Here is an 18,632-nt window from a genome sequence, read left to right on the forward strand (position 1 = left end):
TCTCCCAGGAGCAGGAGGTCACCAGACTAAGGACCTGCAAAACAAGTCCAGATCAGAGATGGAGATCAAAGCTTCCATGCCCATAAAGAGTGGGATCAAAGAGATAGAGAATCATGAGATAGAGAGATGCACTCTCAAAATATATATACACACAGAGTATCTGAAAAAACAATGCTGATAATTCAGTCTACAGTACTGAAAGTTTCCAAAATTCAGGCCCTACTTTTCTTCCAAAATATTTAAAATCACTTTAGTCTTCTTTTGCTGATGTGTCTGCTTTCATCTCTCTGGTAGGACTGTATGTGCTTGTTGGAGCAGGTGCCCTGATGATGACCGTGGGATTCTTTGGGTGCTGTGGAGCTGTGCGAGAGTCTCAGTGTCTGCTCGGATCAGTAAGTGGAGGGATTCTGCCCTAGTTCCACCGTGGGTTCTCTGCTTGGCCAGGGAGCTCTTGCATACTCTCTGGAGCTCAGATTTTCTCTTTGTAGTTGTGTTTTCTCAATTCATAAGGATGATATGAAATTAAATGAGATCATGTGGCTAATCATGATGGCACAAGCCTGTGATCTCTGCTAGTAAGAAAGGTTGAAACTGGTAAATTGCTTGAGTTCAAGAGTTCTGGGACTAATTTTACTTATTGTGGCATTGGTGCACTCAGCTTCTGGGCCATGAGACTGCCTAAGGAGAGACCCAGACTGGAAAAATGAAGCAGGAAAACTCTTCTGCACTGATCAGTACTGGGATCAAGACTATGAGTAACCATACTCTTAGCCCAGGATAGGGAGACTAAGTCTCAATCAACTAATCAATCAAATCATCTACTTAAAAGTAGGAAGAAGAATCTCCTTAAAATCTATGGCTTTATGGTTGGTTTCTCCTTAAAAAACTATTTCATGATATACATGATAGTCTATAAGTGACAGCCTTGTAGCCAGGACACAATTATTACTTACAAGAACAGTGGGTATATAAAATCACCAACTTGGCCAGATGTCCCTCTTGAAGTCTCTTTTAGAGAGTAGCTTCTTTTTAAAACTAAAATCAAGTGAGTTCAGGAAATGTGCAGCAGGATTCAGAATTGCCTGTGACAGGAAAGGGAGAAGGAAGAAAGAAGATGTTCTGTAGTGCTCCATGGGGAATCAGAGGCAGTGGTAATTATCAGAAAACAGTATACCTTTTGTAGAGTTTTTAGCTGTTCTTTCTCCTTCAAATCTCTAGGTGTCAGAAATGACATCTGATTCATAGTTCCCATTCTTCTTTCTCTCCCACGTTCTATTTAACAGTGACAGTAAGTCTTCCCACTCCTGGTAGAGTAAGATCTGTGCTGGTATCTGATGAACAAAAGAGATCAATCAATCAATCAGCATTTATCAAGTACTTCCTATGTGGCAGGTACTCTATAGGGGGTACAAGACAAAAATTAAATAGTCTCTTCCCTCAAGGAGTTTACATTCTGCTGGGTTACCAACAGCATGTTCACACATAAGCACATATAAGATATATGAATATCCATTCCCCAATACATAGTAATAGGGTAGACACTAAGAATTAAAGGAATCAGAAATGACCTGAATATGAATTCATTCATCATTGAAGTACTTGCTATGTGCCATATGTTCAGGGATAGCTATTTGGGAAAATAGAAATAAAGAAATCATGTTTTTTACCATCAATAAGTTTACTATCAAAAATGTTATCTGTATGGGGTGGGGAGAAGCATTATAAGACATGCATGCAGATGCCTGTGACAAAATGGAATATAAGTTCCTATGATGAGTGTAAAATGATAAAAGCTCAAAGGAAAGGAAAATCCCTTTGATCTGGGAATCAAGGAAGGTTTCATAGAATTATTAGTATTTGATCTGGGCTTAGGGTGAGGGGGTATCAACAGGTAAAAATAGGGAAGATTCTTTTATAGAACTTGGGAGCTGTCCAAAGGATGCCATGTAATCTATATTAGCAGAAGCATAGGACATGAGCTGGAAGAAATAATCAAACATCTCTCTCTTTGACTTTCCAGGATTGTATTGGGGGAAATCTAAGGGGGCCCAGGCAAAACTCTATCCAGAGGACTTATATCCTGCTTCCCCATAATCCAGAAAAAGAAGCCCTAATGTCTTTTGGAGGGAAATTTTTCCTGCTAAATTCCTGTTGAATCACTTCTAACCCTGTGAATTTTGCAAAGTGACTTAAAAATTAAGTTTGAATAAAAAAAAAAAGATGTTAACCAAATTAATGGGATCAATATTTCTTTTCTATAGTTTTTCACCTGCCTGCTGGTAATCTTTGCTGCAGAGGTAACCACCGGAGTATTTGCATTTATAGGCAAAGGAATGGTAAGTAACAATATTTTGTAGTGTCTCCTTTTTAGTGTTTAAAGTATTCTTTCCAAAAGTATATGGGTAACATTGCCAATCCCCAAAATAAAATGGAATAACAAAGAACAATCAAACCAGGAAACAGGCAACAGTCAGGGGCATCCTCGCTCTGGAAATAAAGGGGGGATTAGAATTATGGGAAAAAGAAATATGTGATCTGATCTCTTGTTTAATGATCCTTATCCCTTAAGAGTAAGAATGAGAAGGATTCTTCCTACATTTTCATAGAGAAAAATTTGGCCTGATTCTTGTCAGACGTAAGAGATTTTAAATTCATCCTAGGCATTATGGGTACTGAAACATCAGCCAGGGAATTGTAAAGATTCCAAAGAGAAACTGTGAGGGGAAAGACAGGAAAGGAGTGAAGAGAAGAGAAAAAGAGAAACTCTGAATTTCCTAAAAAGTTGGGAGATCAAATGGCATTCAATTCAATTCAGCAAATATTTATTAAGCAATAACTCCATGCCAGACACTTGTATTGGTATCCTGAATACTGGGGATACAAAAGCAAAGCCATCCCCTTCCCCAAGGAGCCGACCTTCTTCTGAGGGATCCAGCATGTACCAAGATAAATGAATACAGGATAATATGAACTAAGAAAAAGTTCTGTCAGCTAGAGAGAAGAGGAAGTGGTTCTTGAGTTGAGCCATGGAAGGATTTAGGGATTCAAATAGGGAGAATATTTCAAGCAAGACTAATCCCAGCCCTGCAGGTGAGAGGCAAATAATGAGCCAGCAAAGATCATTAAGATACAGTAACTATAATGGATCAGAGGAGAACCAAGAGACACAGAATCCAGGGAGGAGAGGATCCAAAAGGAGAGTTTGACCATCAGTGACAAGAGCTTCAGAGAGTTCAAGTAAGATGTTGTTGTTCAGTCATTTTTAGTTCTGTCTGACTCTTTGTGGCCCCATTTAAGGTTTTGTTGGCAGAGATACTGGAGTGGTCTGCCATTTCCTTTTCCAGTTCATTTTGCAGATGAAGAAACTGAGGTAAATAGGATTAAGTAATTTGTCCAGAGTCCCACAGCTAGTAAGCTTCTGAGGCCAGATTTGATTTCAGGAAGGTAAGTTTTCCTGCCTCCAAGCCCAGCACTCTAGCCATTGGACCACCTCATTAACCTTAACTAGAAAAGGAACTCAGAAAAAAACCTTTGGATTTAGCAATTAAGAGATCTTTGGTAACTTGGAAGAGAATTGTGTCAGTTGAGAGGTAGAGTTGGAAGCCAGATTGCAAGATATGTTGAGAAGTGAGTGGGAAAGATCCTAGGTTTATATATTTAAAGTTGAAAGGGACCTGTGAAGTCATCTAGGTTAACCCTTTCGAGGAAACTGAGACTTAGAGAGATTGACTTCCCTGATTTCCTATAATATGGTTAGATAGCTAAGTGGCCCAAGCCTGGATCTTCTAACTTCCAGTTTATCAATTTCTTACTGTATTGCTGCCTCCTGAATGGAGACTCCTTCTAAGGTTTTAGATGTGAGAGAAGAAACCAGTGTTATGACAAGATATCTCTTCGTCCCCTTTTCCCCTCCTGTCTGACCACTCCTCAGTACTCTTTCCTGGAACATCAGTTATCTTTTTTTATCTTAGTGAAGGTGTCCCCTTGGGTTCTATTTTGAAGTCTCTACTCTTCTCTTTATACATGCTTTCTTGGAGATCTCATCACCTTCCAAGAGTTGGATGATTATCTTCATATGGGCAGCTCCCATATCTGTACTTCTAACTCTAGCCTTTCTTGAGGACTCAAGTCCCAGATTTGTGACCATTTTCTGAACATAATCACCTAAATATGCCATTGTCATCCCAGACTTAATTTGTTAGATATGGACTTCATTTTAGATCACCTCTAAACGTGTCCCTATTCCAAAATTTCCTATTTCTGTTGAGGGCACCATTATTCTCCCAATTACCATCTTTAGAACCTCATAGTTAGTTTTATGTCTTCCTTCTGTTTCATACCCTCCCTGCTCATATTCAGTTTCTTGCCATGCCTTGTCAATTTTACATTCACAAGTCTCACATCTTTCCCCTTCTCTCTACAATCACCACCTTAATTCAGCTCATCACCTCAGCTCATCACCTCTGTCATAATGACCTTCTAATTGTCCTCATATTCTTCAAATTTTCATAGTACTAGCCATTCCCCAAACACTATCCTCCATGTCCCATTCTGCATTTGCATAAACTAGTTCTCATTCTCCAAATATTCACCCACCTCATCTCAGTTTTCCCTTGTCTTCCTTCAAGGTTTAGTACCTCTTCCTAGAAGCTTTTCCTGATGCCTCCCATTGTGCTCTCTCCCACCTTCATTTTTCTTTTATTGTGTTTGCTTGTCTTCATTAGTATCCTTTGAGCACTCTCCTTGTGGGCAGAATCTGGTTTTTTTTCCTTTATGTTCCCAACACCTAATTCAGAACTTACTCCTTAGTAGCACTTAATATAATAATTGTTGAATCAAAATACCTTTCAGTTTCCCTAAGGCAATCTATAGACTACAGAAGCTGTATCCTGTCACTCTTAAAACAAAATTGAGCTGAATATATAGAATAGTAGGGTGAAAAATCATAAGCTTTATCTGTTTTGTTTTGGTTTTGGAGGAGGAGAAGGAGTAGGGGAAGAGGAGGAGGAGGAGGAGGAGGAAGAGGAGGAGAAGGAAGAGAAAGAGGAAAAGGAAGAGAAGGAGGAGGAGGAAGAGGAGGACGAGAAGGAGGACGAGGAGGAGAAGGAGGAGAAGGAGGAGAAGGAGGAGGAGGAGGAGAAGGAGGAAGAATAAAAGCAGGGAATTGCTTTTGATGGCCAGGAAACAATCTGAAATTTGCCATTCTCTCTGACTTTTCTGTAGGCTATAAGAGAAGTTCAAACCATGTATGAAGATGCATATAATGGTTACCTTAAAGATAAGATGAACAAAACTCTCATCACCTTCCATTCATCAGTAAGTAGCTACATTTATTTTTCCATCTTCACTGACCTCATTTCAAAAAATGGTCCCTGAACCAGGTCTTCCAACATCAATCTGACTTGTGGATAGAGGAAAAAAGCAGGCCAGCAAATAAACTTTGCCATTAATTGAGCGCCCTCTATGTGCAAAATCCTGTTTTATACACTGGGGGAAAAAGAGCAGAAAACCTGGAGTCAGTCTGTACCTGCCTCTGTCTAAAGAGGTACTAAGAAAGTACACTCTAAAAAGATCTCATCCTACAGTAAGATCCCTACAGCACTGCAAATGATAAGAGCCCAGAGTTTGCCAAGCTATCTTTTTGTGGAAACCTATTGTTATACAGGAATGAAACAATTTTAGGAGAAAATTTCTACAGTAGCAGTATCCATCTTCCCCTCCCATTTTAAAATTATTGTCATATATTAATAGTTAACATAATTAATACTAGTATATATATATAATATATGCTAATATAATGCTAATACTTTAATATATATAATCATATGCTAATATATTATGATACTAACATTAATTAACTAATAGATTTATATTATATGTAATAATTATATAGTATATATGATATACTATAATTAATTCATATATAACAATGTTAGTTAATAAAATTAATGCTAGCATATAATTTAATCTGTTAAATAATTTATAATTTCATTCATTATTTCATTTATCTAATCTGTTAGATTATATGCTAGTATTGATTATATTCATACATTAGCATATTTGCTTGCTATACATAAATATGTAATCTTGTGTAGTCATTGTGTAAATATTCTTATATATGAATATAATCAATACTAGCATATAATTTAACAGATTAAACAATATACTATAAAAATACTTATGGCCATTTTATAAAGAAAATAGACTTAATTTCTTCTATTTTGCCCCAATTTCCTCATCCATATTTTAGCCTCTACACCAGCATTTTGACATTCTATCTATATATTTCAGACTCCCAAATATCATGATTGATTTGGACAATAGTGATGTAGACCTAGGAAGACTGGAAGCTCCTGGGGCTACAAATTGGAAAACATAGGTTGTAATCCCAGCTCTGCTGCTGCATTTTGTGACTTCAACGAATCTACTTCATCTCTCTTTTTTCCTCAATAAAGTGAGGGGATTCACTAATCCAATATTTAAGACCCCTTCTAATTCTAATTCAAAATTCTTTGATAATTTGCTCCAGGGAAGGTAAAGACAAGAGTGATAGATAGTAACTGGCATTAAACAACAGGAAGCTTTTAGAAAAGAGGTGGATTCTTCCAGACTTTAATGTGTTGGCCATTTGGATCTATAGCTCTACTTGTGAATTTTCTGGATTCAGGCTATCCACTGCTTTTAATCAGTATAGAAGCTCCTCTGATTGAATGCTCTGGACAAACCCCCTCAATTCTGCCAATAGCCTCCATCATTCTTTTGTTTGTCTCCCAGCAATGAGAACTGGCACTGTCTGTGGTCAGAGCAGCAAGCCCTGAGCTTCTCATATTGAAAATTTGCTGCCATCATTCTAAATCCTGTCCAATGAAGGTTTTGATACAGAAATCAATCAGTACCACAATCTACCCTCCCTAAAAGAAGTGAGAAGAATAATGCTAATGGCTAATAGAAGCAACGATTGATTTCCTAGACCACTTGGATTTCTCATATCACTCACTATCATCCAATTCCAAGATGTCTTCTGAGAATCCTTTTTTTTTTTCATTTAATGCAGTAAAATAGACTTTTGTTTTTTCCACGGATTTGGGACAACCAGAGTTCTAACAGATTTTTTATCTGATTCCAATTTTCCTCCTCTTTTTAGATATAATTATTTGAATGATAACTCCTGTAGCCCATTGCAGGCTTACTAAATAAGTCCTCTGCTTATTCTTGAAAATGCCCGAACTTCTCTGCTCCTCTCTGCCTTATCTTAAACTCTTTTCTCTCATTCCCTCTAGTTTCTATGCTGTGGAAAAGAAAGTCCTGATCAGGTACAATCCACATGCCCAAAGGAGCTCCTAGGACACAAAGTAAGTTTTTCTTTGTCTTTCCATCCACTGTTGATATAAAGGACAGAGGGAGTGTTCGTTCAGTAGGGAAAAGAAGGGTTTAGAGCTTAGTCCAATGGGTCTGGAAAATCACCCACACTCTCAGTTGTTTCATAAATGAAAGAAATATTATTGTCCTGAAGAATGATAAAGGGACATCTGTCCAATATTGTTGAGAAGCTGTCTTGTGTAGGGAATAGAATCCTAAACTCAGAATTACAAGAATTGGCTTCAAATCCTGCTTCGAACACTTACTGGCTGTGTGACCTGGAAGGATGTCCTAGTGATTCTAAGTGTCCATGAGGAATGAGCTGAAAGGGGAGTAAAAATCACTGGTGAATTGGAGTGTGGGAATAGCTAGGCAAACCTTTACTGTTTTTTATCTGATGTTCTGTGGAAAATTAAAGAGAGTAAGTCGGGCTAATGAGTCATCAGAAGGTACCTTGAGAAAAAAAGAAACTCCTATAATGCCCATCTTCTTTCAACACAGAAGAACTGTATAGACGAGATTGAGAACGTGATCAGTGCCAAACTCCAGCTCATCGGGATTGTCGGGATCGGAATAGCTGGCGTCACGGTGAGGAAAACGTTCTAGTTAACCATCTCATGTTTCTTGAGGAGTGAATTAAACTCCTTCTGCCCCAGATTTTTTGACTCAGCTAGTATTCAGTTAGATTATGACTGTATCCTGGAAGAGCTTTCCAAACAAGGTATCAGTGATGAGCCCAGAACGGTCTATCACGGCTCTTGTTCCCTGGGTCAGTTTGATAAAGAACAAGATCAATTTGATGTGCCGGTCCACAGTTCTGTGGTACTCACTTCAAAGTAGACAGCTAGAGGTATAATCAATGCAGGGGGTACTTGGAATCAGGAAGCCTTGAGTTTAAATTTTGTGTTAAATAATTACTGATTGTGTGACCTGGCAAGTTCCTTGTATCTCAGTTTCCCCCATCTGTAAAATGAGAATAATAATAGCACCTATCTGATCAAATAAAATAACAAGTAAAGTGCTTTGCAAACTCTAAAGTGCTATATAAATGTTAGCTATCGTCATCCTTATTATCATGAATATTATTAGTAATTATAATAATAACTATAGCCCAATTTTATTTAAGCATATCCACCATCTCTATAGCTACTCATTTTAGAAATCTAGCACCGGAACTGATCATATACCTTCCAACTCTGTGTCTCTTCTGACTGTCAAGGCAACCTAATATCAGACTAATCCTTCCCACCTGTAATTAAGCTAAACAAACTCCAAGTTCTTAATCTTGATAAAAGCTGTAATTCTTTACCCAGGTCCCTGTGGCCTTTCTTTGGTGACTCAGTAAATCTCTGCCTCACAGGATGAAGCATAAAGCAGGGAGAGCCCTAGGAGAAGCTCCCCTCTGGCAGGATGAGGCTCTCTCCCAATCCCAGGCTGAATCTTAATTCTGTGGATTCTCAAGAGGCAGGACTTTTGGATCTGTTCCATTCTGTTATCCAACGGGGCTTTCCGTCAATCCCTTGTATCTCAGGGGGAAACAACAATCTAGGGTAAGGGTGGAGAGCCCTTCACCTGTACCCCCACCCATCTCTCTGGCAGGAGAGGGTATCTTGGTCCTATCTTTTAAGGAGCACTTAGGATCTAAGTCTCAGTGGTTCTCAAAGTATGGTCTAGAGAATCCTGGGGGTCTCTGAAACCCTTTTAGAGGGTCTATAAATTCAAAAATAGTTTTTATTTCCAATATGATAAATGTCTATAAATATAATCCAGATAAACAAAAACGCTTTGGAGAGATCCTCAATAATTTTTAATAGGATAAAGATACTGAAAACAAAAGTTTGAGAACCACTGACTTAGAGTCTCCCAAAGTCTGTTAGCTGTGGTGGATACCAGGAGGTCAAGCCTTCTTTTCTTAAATAGCCTCTATCTCTCAGAGTTGTGGTGGGGAGCGAATGAGAACGTGATTGTAAAGTGTTTACAACAGCACTTGGTGCATAGTTAGCATCATATAAATATCAGTTATTGTGGCTATTATTATTATCAAATGTGTAGGCTAGAACTCAGGCAGCTAGATGGCCCAGTGGATAGGGCTTCAAGCCTGGAATCAGGAGGACCTGGGTTCAAATACAGCCCCCGACACATTAGCTTTCGACGTGATCCTGGATAAGTCACTTAACTCAATTTCTCATCTGTCAAGTGAGCTGGAGAAGGAAATGGCAAACCACTCCATTATCTTTTGCCAAGAAAAACTCAGACGGAATCACAAAGAGTCAGACATGATTGAAATGGCCCAGTAACAGGCTGGAAATGTATCTAGTGACCAAGGCAACTAACGCCTCCCCAACCATGCGGTGCTTAGAAGGTTATTGTTTTTTTGTTTGTCCCTCATTCTTGAAGAGGACCATGGCCGAAGGGAAGAGATGCCGTGACGTGCAAGGGAGTTGGATTTCAGTGAGGGAGGCCGTACAAGGGCACCTGCCTCTCTTTCCCCAACCAGAGCCATCTGGGTCCAGTGGCTGGATATAGATGGCCCTGAATGCAATGGGAGGGAGACCTTTGCCTTTTTAAGCTGACAGGTCTTAGTTTGACTGAGGCTGTACCCATTCAGAGATTAAAACTAAGTACAACTGAGGCAAAAAAAAATCTCTTCTTTAGCCTAGTCCAAAAAAATCTAAATGAATGAATGAATGTATCTGGGATTTCTGGTCAAAGCAGAAATGACTGCTAGTTGAGAGGCTGAAGAAAAATATCCAATTCCTTGCCATCTAGGGAAAGGGAAGGGGGGAAAGAAGGGAGAATTTGGAACACAAGGTTTTGCAAGGGTCAGTATTGATAAATTATCCATGCATATGTTATGAAAATAAAAAGCTTTTATAAAAAAAATGAATATAAAAAAAAGAAAAATATCCAAGAGCAAGTGGAAAAGTAGGTAAATTTAGAGGGAAAACTGTTAGAGGTGGAGTTGGGGAGTACAGAACAAAGGACAGAGCAGAGAAAATGGCATCATGGGTTTGGGTTCACATGATTGGTGGGAAGTTTGGTAATGGGGGCTTATAACCACCTCCTTTCTTCTTTCATGAAACTAAGTATTCATTGTTTGAGTCCAGGTGTGAGATAACAGCCCAAACCTTTGAAGGACAAATAGACATCCTTGAAGGATAACAGTGGAATAAAAATGTCAGGTCCAACTCCCTTTCTTTCATACACATTTTCCAAGGCTGTATCACAGCACTCCCAATAACTTCATTCCCAAGGTGACTACATCATTCCCAAGCGTGGGGATTTCTTGAAAAGGACTGGGGTCTCCACTACTATTGGGGTTTTCTCTACATCATTCCCAAGGCCATAATCTGGAGATTATTACTACATCACTAAGGGTTCCACCACTTCATTTCTTAGCCCTACATTGTCTTAAAGAATATAATACAACATGTTCAACCTGTTCTGGACCCAGTAGCTTGTGGATTCTGACCAGAGCTAGGAGTGAACTGAAGGAAGTGGGTTAGGAGGACCAAGAAAAGGAACCAAAAAGATACATGCTTCTTTTTTTCCCCAGGTACCTCCACTGCCCCAACACCTGCCTCAGATCCATATTACCATCATCTGGGGCTTACTCTTTTTCAAATTATTCCAGAACTTATTGATGCTCCATTTTTTATACCAGAAATAGACTATTTTTCTCCTCAACCCAGTCAGAGCAAATCACGTGACCTCATTAGACTTCAGTTTAATTTAGGCAATTCTAGCCATTTTGGATTCTGTTCCATCCTTGTAAAGCCAGACTCTTTGTGCCTCTATGAGGTCACTTTGACAGATAAAGAAGGCAAGGGGAGGCTCAATTCTCTCAGAGCACTCTCTTTTCTAGGCATTTTCCTAAGCATTTACTGGAGACTCTAGACTTGCCTTTGTGGTCTGACCCCAAACACTATTTTTAATGAGAGGAGTTTCTAACTGAGTAAGACACTAAGCCAGTCACTTTGGCAGGTGATCAGGGGAGATATTTTTAGGCAGGAGCAATCTTTTGTCTTCTTTTTAATTAAATATAATAGTAACAACAATGACGATAGCAATGATGACAATGATAACATTTATATAGGTTTGCAATTTATTTGCAGTAATTGCAAATAAATACATTTATTAAGGTTTGCAAAAACATTTTACAAATATTATTTCATTTTTATCCTTATAACAACTTTAGGAGATAAGTATTATTATTATCCCTATTTCACAAATGAGGAAACTAAGGTAGACAGTAGTTAAGTGACTTGCCCATTGTTACATAGCTAGTAAGTGTTTGATGCTGAATTTGAATTCAGGTCTTCTTAATTGCAAACCCTGCATTCTACCCACTCAACTAACTAGGTACTTCCTGTTATGACTATGTATACTTAGAAAATAAGAAGTTACAGATACCACATCACATCACGAGAATTCAGTAAATTTCATATGAAATTATAAGAAACCACTGTTCTTAGCAATAGCCTTGAAATGGAGAGGCAAGATTCTTCTTACTGTTGCCCTTAGTACAGCAAATTTTTGAACCTTCCCCAGCAACATGCATATTTAGAGAGCAACAGATTTTTTTAATAGCTTTTTATTTACAAGTTATATGCATGGGTAATTTTACAGCATTGACAATTGCCAAACCTTTTGTTCCAATTTTTCCCCTCTTTCTCTCCACCCCCTCCTCCAGATGGCAGGATGACCAGTAGATGTTAAATATATTGAAGTATAAATTAGATACACAATAAGCATACATGACCAAACCATTATTTTGCTGTACAAAAAGAATCGGACTCTGAAATAGTGTACAATTAGCCTGTGAAGGAAATCCAAAATGCAGGCAGGCAAAAATATAGGGATTGGGAATTCAATGTAATGGTTCATAGTCATCTCCCAGAGTTCTTCTGCTGGGCGTAGCTGGTTCAGTTCATTACTGCTCCATTGGGACTGATTTGGTTTATCTCATTGTTGAGGATGGCCAGGTCCATCAGAATTGATCATCACATAGTATTGTTGTTGGAGTATATAATGATCTCCTGGCCCTGCTCGTTTCACTCAGCATCAGTTCATGTAAGTCTCTCCAGGCCTTTCTGAAATCATCCTGTTGGTCATTTCTTACCGAACAATAATATTTCATAATGTTCATATACCACAATATATTCAGCCATTCTCCAATTGATGGGCATCCACTCAGTTTCCAGTTTCTGGCCACTACAAAGAGGGCTGCCACAAACATTCATGCACATACAGGTCCCTTTTCCTTCTTTAAAATCTCTTTGGGATATAAGCCCAGTACTAACACTGCTGGATCAAAAGGTAGAGGAACAGATTTTTATACAAAAATGTGGCCATGGACACACAACATTGTCATTTTCACCTTTGTTGTTGTTAAGTTAAACTAAAATATTATGCTTGAGTTGGGATGAATCTCTAAAAACACCACTGGAAAAAAAAATGATGGTTCTGCCTATTTTCAGGACCACTAACAATAACCCTCAATTGGGGCAGCATGGTACAGTAGAGGGTGGGTTTTACATAGATTGGTCATTAGTTTTTGTAGTCGAATTACAATGGTTTTCATGCCATAGGCTATGATTAGAGTCCATACTAAAACTATTATGGAAATGATGATAATTTTTTTATTGTCTTTGTTATTGATTTTTGAGTTTGTTGCTTTTGTTTCTAAGCCTTCTCCTGTGTATGGCGGTTTAAGTCTTGTGATTAGCAGGGGTTTGGGTTGTGCGATTGTTGTAAGTTTAAATAGTACTTTTTTGGGATTGATTGTATTTTTGATTTATCTGAGAAGAATGTTAATGGTGTTTGATTATACTGCGGCTGTGGCTACTGAGGAGTATCCGCAGAGTTAGGTAGGGAATTTGGTGGCTTTTAGTATGTTGTTACTTACTTTGTTAATAGAAGTGATTTGATTTATGATGTCTGGCAAAGTTGAGGTTGTTTCAGCTATTGAGTTGTTTGATTCGTTAGGTAATTATTGTGTAGGTCAGGATTGAAATGGGGTATCTTTATTGTATGGTTGTGGGGGTTGAGCAATAGTGTTGTTGGGTTGGATTTTGTTTATTACTGTTGGAGTATAAAAGATCCGAATTCAAACCCCACCTCAGACTTTTATTTTCTGTGGAACACTGGGCAAGACATTTAATGTCTTTAGATGTCAGTTTCCCCATCTATAAAATGGGGTAGATTATACTTGTAGTACTTATTGCACTTGGATGTTTTGAGGATTTGGTAAGGTCATGTGTGGAAAGTGCTTTGAATGTGATTTATCATCATTGTCATCAATCTTTTCTCCAAACAAGAAAAACTATTTTCCTTTTGCACATTGTTCTTACCTTTTTGTGGTTGCTTTGTTTTGTTTATGGAGGGTGGAGTTCCTAAAATTATGGTTTTATCAATGTAGAAAAAATCATTTGTAAAATACTTTTACTAATATAAACCTGTTGTTCATCAATAATTTACCGTTTCAGAGAGCTGTCTGTGAAACTGAGGAGTTGGGTGACTTGTCTAGAGTCACACAGCTAGTATGAATCAGAACCAAGGGAATGTTGATAAATATTTAACAATTAACTCTCTGAAAAACAAAAATGTGTGCATGGTACACATTTAAGTTTAATCTCCATCACTCTCTTAAGTCTAAATTATCACCAAAACATCAAACCCTAACTTCTAGTATTTGCCTGTTTCCAAGGTATAAATGCTCGTTTTGAAAATTTAACAGTTCGTTATCAAGAACCAGTATGAACACCAACCCTAACGTCAGGAGGACCTGAATTCAAATCTGATCTCAGACATTTAACACTTCCTGGCTGTGTGACCCTGGGCAAGTCACTTAACCCCAATTGCCTCAGCAAAAAAAAAAAAGAAGAAGAAGAAGAAGAAGAAGAAGAAGAAGAAGAACCAGTATGAATTAGTTCCTGGATGACTCTAGTCTTCCTAACTCCACTATCTCAAATATAATACAGTGAGATGATGTTATTAATTGGGTTCAAAAGGCCTGAATTTGACACTTATCTCCTTACTAGATTTTCTTATGAATATCATACTTTCAGAGACTGTTTCTTCATCTGTAAAAAGGGCATAATTCCTATCTTATCTATTTCTGTGAATTTCTAGAAAATGGTGTACATGTATATGTACATGAACATGCTTTGAAACGTTTAAAGTATTTTACAAACATAAGCTATTAACCTTGTGTTACAGAAGAGGTTCAACAATAGTGTGTTTCCCACAGAGTCACATATGTTGTGATGAGAAGGCAGGGAAGGGGAAAAAGGAGGAGGATGAAAAGAGGGAAAGAAGAAGACAGAGATGGGAGGATGAGGAAAAGAAGGGGAAGAAGAAGGAGAGAAGGAGGAGAAGTCCTCTGAATCCTGCTTTATAGAGCCTCCTTGTATTATTAGTGCCAATTATTTATGAGAAGGAGGAGAATAGCTACCAGAAACAACAGTGCCCATTTCAATGTCCACCATGCCCAGAATAAAAGTTCTATGAACTTGATTTTTTTTAATTGATAAATATTTTATAGGGCAGCTAGATGCGATATGGATGTAGAACTAGTCCCAGAGACAAGAGGACATGAGTACAAGTCTGGCTTCACTTACTTACCACCCTGCTTGCCTCAGTTTCCTCATCTGTAAAATAAATTGGAGAAGGAAATGGTAAACCATCTTTGCCAAGAAAAACCCAAAGGAGGTCGTAGAGAGTCTGAAGTGACTCAACAACAATAATTTTGTATGACTATGTTTTTATGCGATTGCTTTCCTTTGTATTTTATTTCATTTACTTAAAAGCACGATTCTGAGGAATCCACAGATTTCACCAGACTGGTCCCAAAAGTTTGAGATAGCCTGTTCTAGAATAGGAGAAAGGACCAGCCCCAGCACTCATCAGTTTGTCCCAGGTGGACCAGATCTCACTCTTCCCTTTCCCTGGCCCTTCAACAACCCGGGACCATTTTTGTCCATTAACACACTGTTCCTTCTGTTTCAGATCTTCGGCATGATATTCAGCATGGTCCTCTGCTGTGTGATCCGTAACTCAAGAGATGTAATCTAAAACTCCACCTGCATGATATCGAAAATCCAGGACTTTATTACTAAATGTCACAAGGGCATCATCTTTCTCAGCTGTTAAAGTGGAAAGGCATTAAGGTCTAAAACGATTTGGTTTCCAGTGTACATTTGCACATGTATGTGAGTGTGGTACCTAGCCTTCCTGCCATGGGGGCAGGTGATTGTGTCCTAACGTTGTCAGCTCTGTCTGCAGCTGCGCAACATCTGTATGTGCAGGGGATGCTGAAAGCCCTTCATTGGGGGAATTCCTGGTTCTCTCTGTGATCACACGGGGTCGGGGTGGGAGGGTGGGGTAACAGCCAGCTTATAAAACAACAGCAACCAAAAAGCAATGATTCACTTTGAGAAGGTAATGTTCAAGACAGGAAAAGCTTCTAAAAATCAAACACCAGCAGTGAGGGCCCAAGGGATTCCGGGGAAGAGGAGATAGAATTTGTTTGTGGGAATTAATTGGTACTATGGATGTGTGATGGGTCCCAGGAGCTAATGGACCAGAATCTTGGAGCCCAAAGTAGTGGCAAAACGAAAATGAACAAAGACAGCTAAATTTGAATGTTCTTTCTTTTTTTTTTCTTTTTTTTTTGAATATTTTTTTCTTAAAGTGTGTATATATATAATTTACACACATGCATATAGACATATGTATAGATACAATGTGTATATATGTGGTGTACATATGTACAATGTGTGTATATATATAGTGTATATATAGACACATGTGTATATGCAAGATATATATATACACAGTATGTATATATGTATATATGCAATGTCTGTGTGTATATATATACATGTATACACACACACACAATGTGTCGAGATGACTGTATATGTGTGTATACCCATTTGGACCCACATTTGGAAACAAATGCCTGGCTCACAGACAATCCTGCGTCCCTGTAATTCTTCAGATTGAAAGACACTTCCCTAGCTCTGCAAGCAAAGATTTTTGGTAGCCCTTTTCATCCTCCTTTTTTCTTGCCTCCTCTTCAAGCTACTGCAGCTGCCACGCCTTTGAACGGGCTTTTCTTCGGAGCCCTCCTGTGTGTTTTGGGATGTAATGAGAACAGGAAGTTAAAGTCAGCTTATCTGCCCATTGCATGTTGTGGATAAGAGATTTGGTGTTTTATCGGCACTGTACCTTTGAAATACCTCAGGACTTGAGTTTACATATTTTTTCCTAATTATTTTTGTATTCTTTTCTTATTTATTCACTTAGTAAACTCTTCTTCATAGGTCAAGAAATGCAAATTATTTCCCCCTAATTAAAATAAATAAAAATGAAAGATTATAAACTCACATTCTCTCATGAGCTTCCTTGCCCTAGAAATGAGTATTTTCTCCTAACGAAGCTGTTTAGAACAGGAACCTGGAAAAGAGAGATACAAAATACTCCCAGGGCCAGTTTGTTTATTGGCATTCAAAGCCAAGTTCACAATCAAAATTATCTGCTTTTTTGGCTGAGTACATTCACTAAATGTAGTTTGAAAGAACCAGTGGTATTTTTAAAACCCTACAAAAATGGCAGGGTAGGAGATTTCAGAAAGTATCCAGCTGGCTGGTATGTGCCCGTGTCCTGAGCTCCTCAACGGACTTGGCTGATGAGATTTGCCAACTTGGAATCCTGTCACTCCCTATCACGACCTATCCATCCTCACCCCCTTCCTATAACTGATGTCAATGGAATGCACCCCTAATGGAATACATCCAGAGGGTAAAGGTGAATGAAGGTCCAGACTGACACAGGTGAATCACTGTGTCTCTTAGTTGAAGGCAAACAAACAACTTCATTTCAATAAAACACACTCCTTGGCTAATCGTCTTTGTTCCAGGAGTTGTGCAGTGAAAAATTCATTAGAAAAATCTGGATAACCATTTCTATTTGGTTTTTTAGTCATCCGTGTGCCCAGAATCAGAAAGGGCTGACCCATAACACTCAACCACCAGGGGACCCCTCCAGTTGTATAATTCTCTGAGAGTAATTTTTGTTTGTAAGTGAAATCTCAGCTCTAAAGGAAATGACTTATTGAAAGTGTGACAATCAGATTAAAAAGGTGACAGTTTAGGTGTTGGGTCACTTAATTTTTTTTTTTTTACATTTCTCTGCACTGGAGCCAATCTAAACTTAATCTCAGAGACTGTCTCAAGACTTTAGGGCAGAAATACAAAACCCAACCTTCCTGATAATGGCCAAAAATTTTGTAAGTTATTTTATACTATATTTTCTCTAAACTGCAATCACATATTGGCTTAAAAAAAAACTCTTATTTGATTTCCTATGCAAATTCTCACTCTTTGGGAAAATAAGTCTAAGTATCTACCCATCATCCCATACTGAGAATCAACTATGAAATGGAAATATTCAGTAATACTGAAGGTATAAGGATTAACTCCCACCTGAGAGGCTATTTTATTAGTCTTGGATGTATGTATATGTGTGTATACATATTTATATAATATACATGTATATGTATGTTGTGTGCATATACATACATGTGTGACACAAAATCAAGAATGTGCCGATTTGCAAGAGCTACGTAGTTCAATATTCACTGTAAGTGTTTACACCTTGGAAATCAGCAAATATGACAAATTGGAGCTTGATTTATTGTTCTGTCGATTGTCTAGAGTCAAGGAAATGAGGGAGAAAATATTAATACTGCAAGTTAAACTGAAATGTGCACTAGGCATCCAATTTTCTGTCAGAGAACTAGTTGGTGAATGTTTACCAGCACACCCCTGTTCATACACCTGTTTGGGGAATGCAATCTAACTAAATTATATTGCACCCAAATCTGTACTGAAGTGTATTGTGGTTCTGCTATATTTTGTTACCATTGCCTTAATTTTTGAATCATTTCTTTTTTGTGTTCCACTATTTAAATAAAAAAGAACCAATAAGAATAATATATATAAAATTATTTGAAAATAAAAAGAACTACATTGATCACAAAGTATGTCATTTAATGCTCTAGTAGAGAAAGGTCTATGTTTGGGAAACAGAAGGAACTGGCCTCTGATTCTGGCTTCATAAATCACCTACTCAGGCAGGCAGGCAAGTGACATTTTTAAAGCACTTACTATGTGCCAGCATTTAGGGATACAAAGCAAGGCAAAAAAAAAATTGACCTCAATTGAGTCACTAACCCTCTCAAGCTTCAATTCCTCTCCCAGGTCGTT

The 18,632-nt window shown here is 38.1% G+C and overlaps 1 protein-coding gene across 1 annotated transcript in view; it reads left to right on the forward strand.

Moving 5' to 3' along the window:
* The window catches only part of TSPAN2 (tetraspanin 2), a 61,447-nt gene extending 43,041 nt beyond the window's left edge, over positions 1–18,406 (forward strand). Inside the window, exons 3-8 of the mRNA XM_051992944.1 lie at positions 295–392; positions 2,262–2,336; positions 5,224–5,316; positions 7,281–7,352; positions 7,861–7,947; positions 15,370–18,406. Coding sequence (XP_051848904.1) covers positions 295–392; positions 2,262–2,336; positions 5,224–5,316; positions 7,281–7,352; positions 7,861–7,947; positions 15,370–15,435 — 491 coding nt within the window. The 3' untranslated portion in view covers positions 15,436–18,406. The remainder of the gene's footprint in view (positions 1–294; positions 393–2,261; positions 2,337–5,223; positions 5,317–7,280; positions 7,353–7,860; positions 7,948–15,369) is intronic.
* The last annotated feature ends 226 nt before the right edge of the window (positions 18,407–18,632 follow it).

The sequence above is a fragment of the Antechinus flavipes genome, chromosome 4 (assembly GCF_016432865.1).
Source record: "Antechinus flavipes isolate AdamAnt ecotype Samford, QLD, Australia chromosome 4, AdamAnt_v2, whole genome shotgun sequence".
NCBI classification, from domain to species: domain Eukaryota; kingdom Metazoa; phylum Chordata; class Mammalia; order Dasyuromorphia; family Dasyuridae; genus Antechinus; species Antechinus flavipes.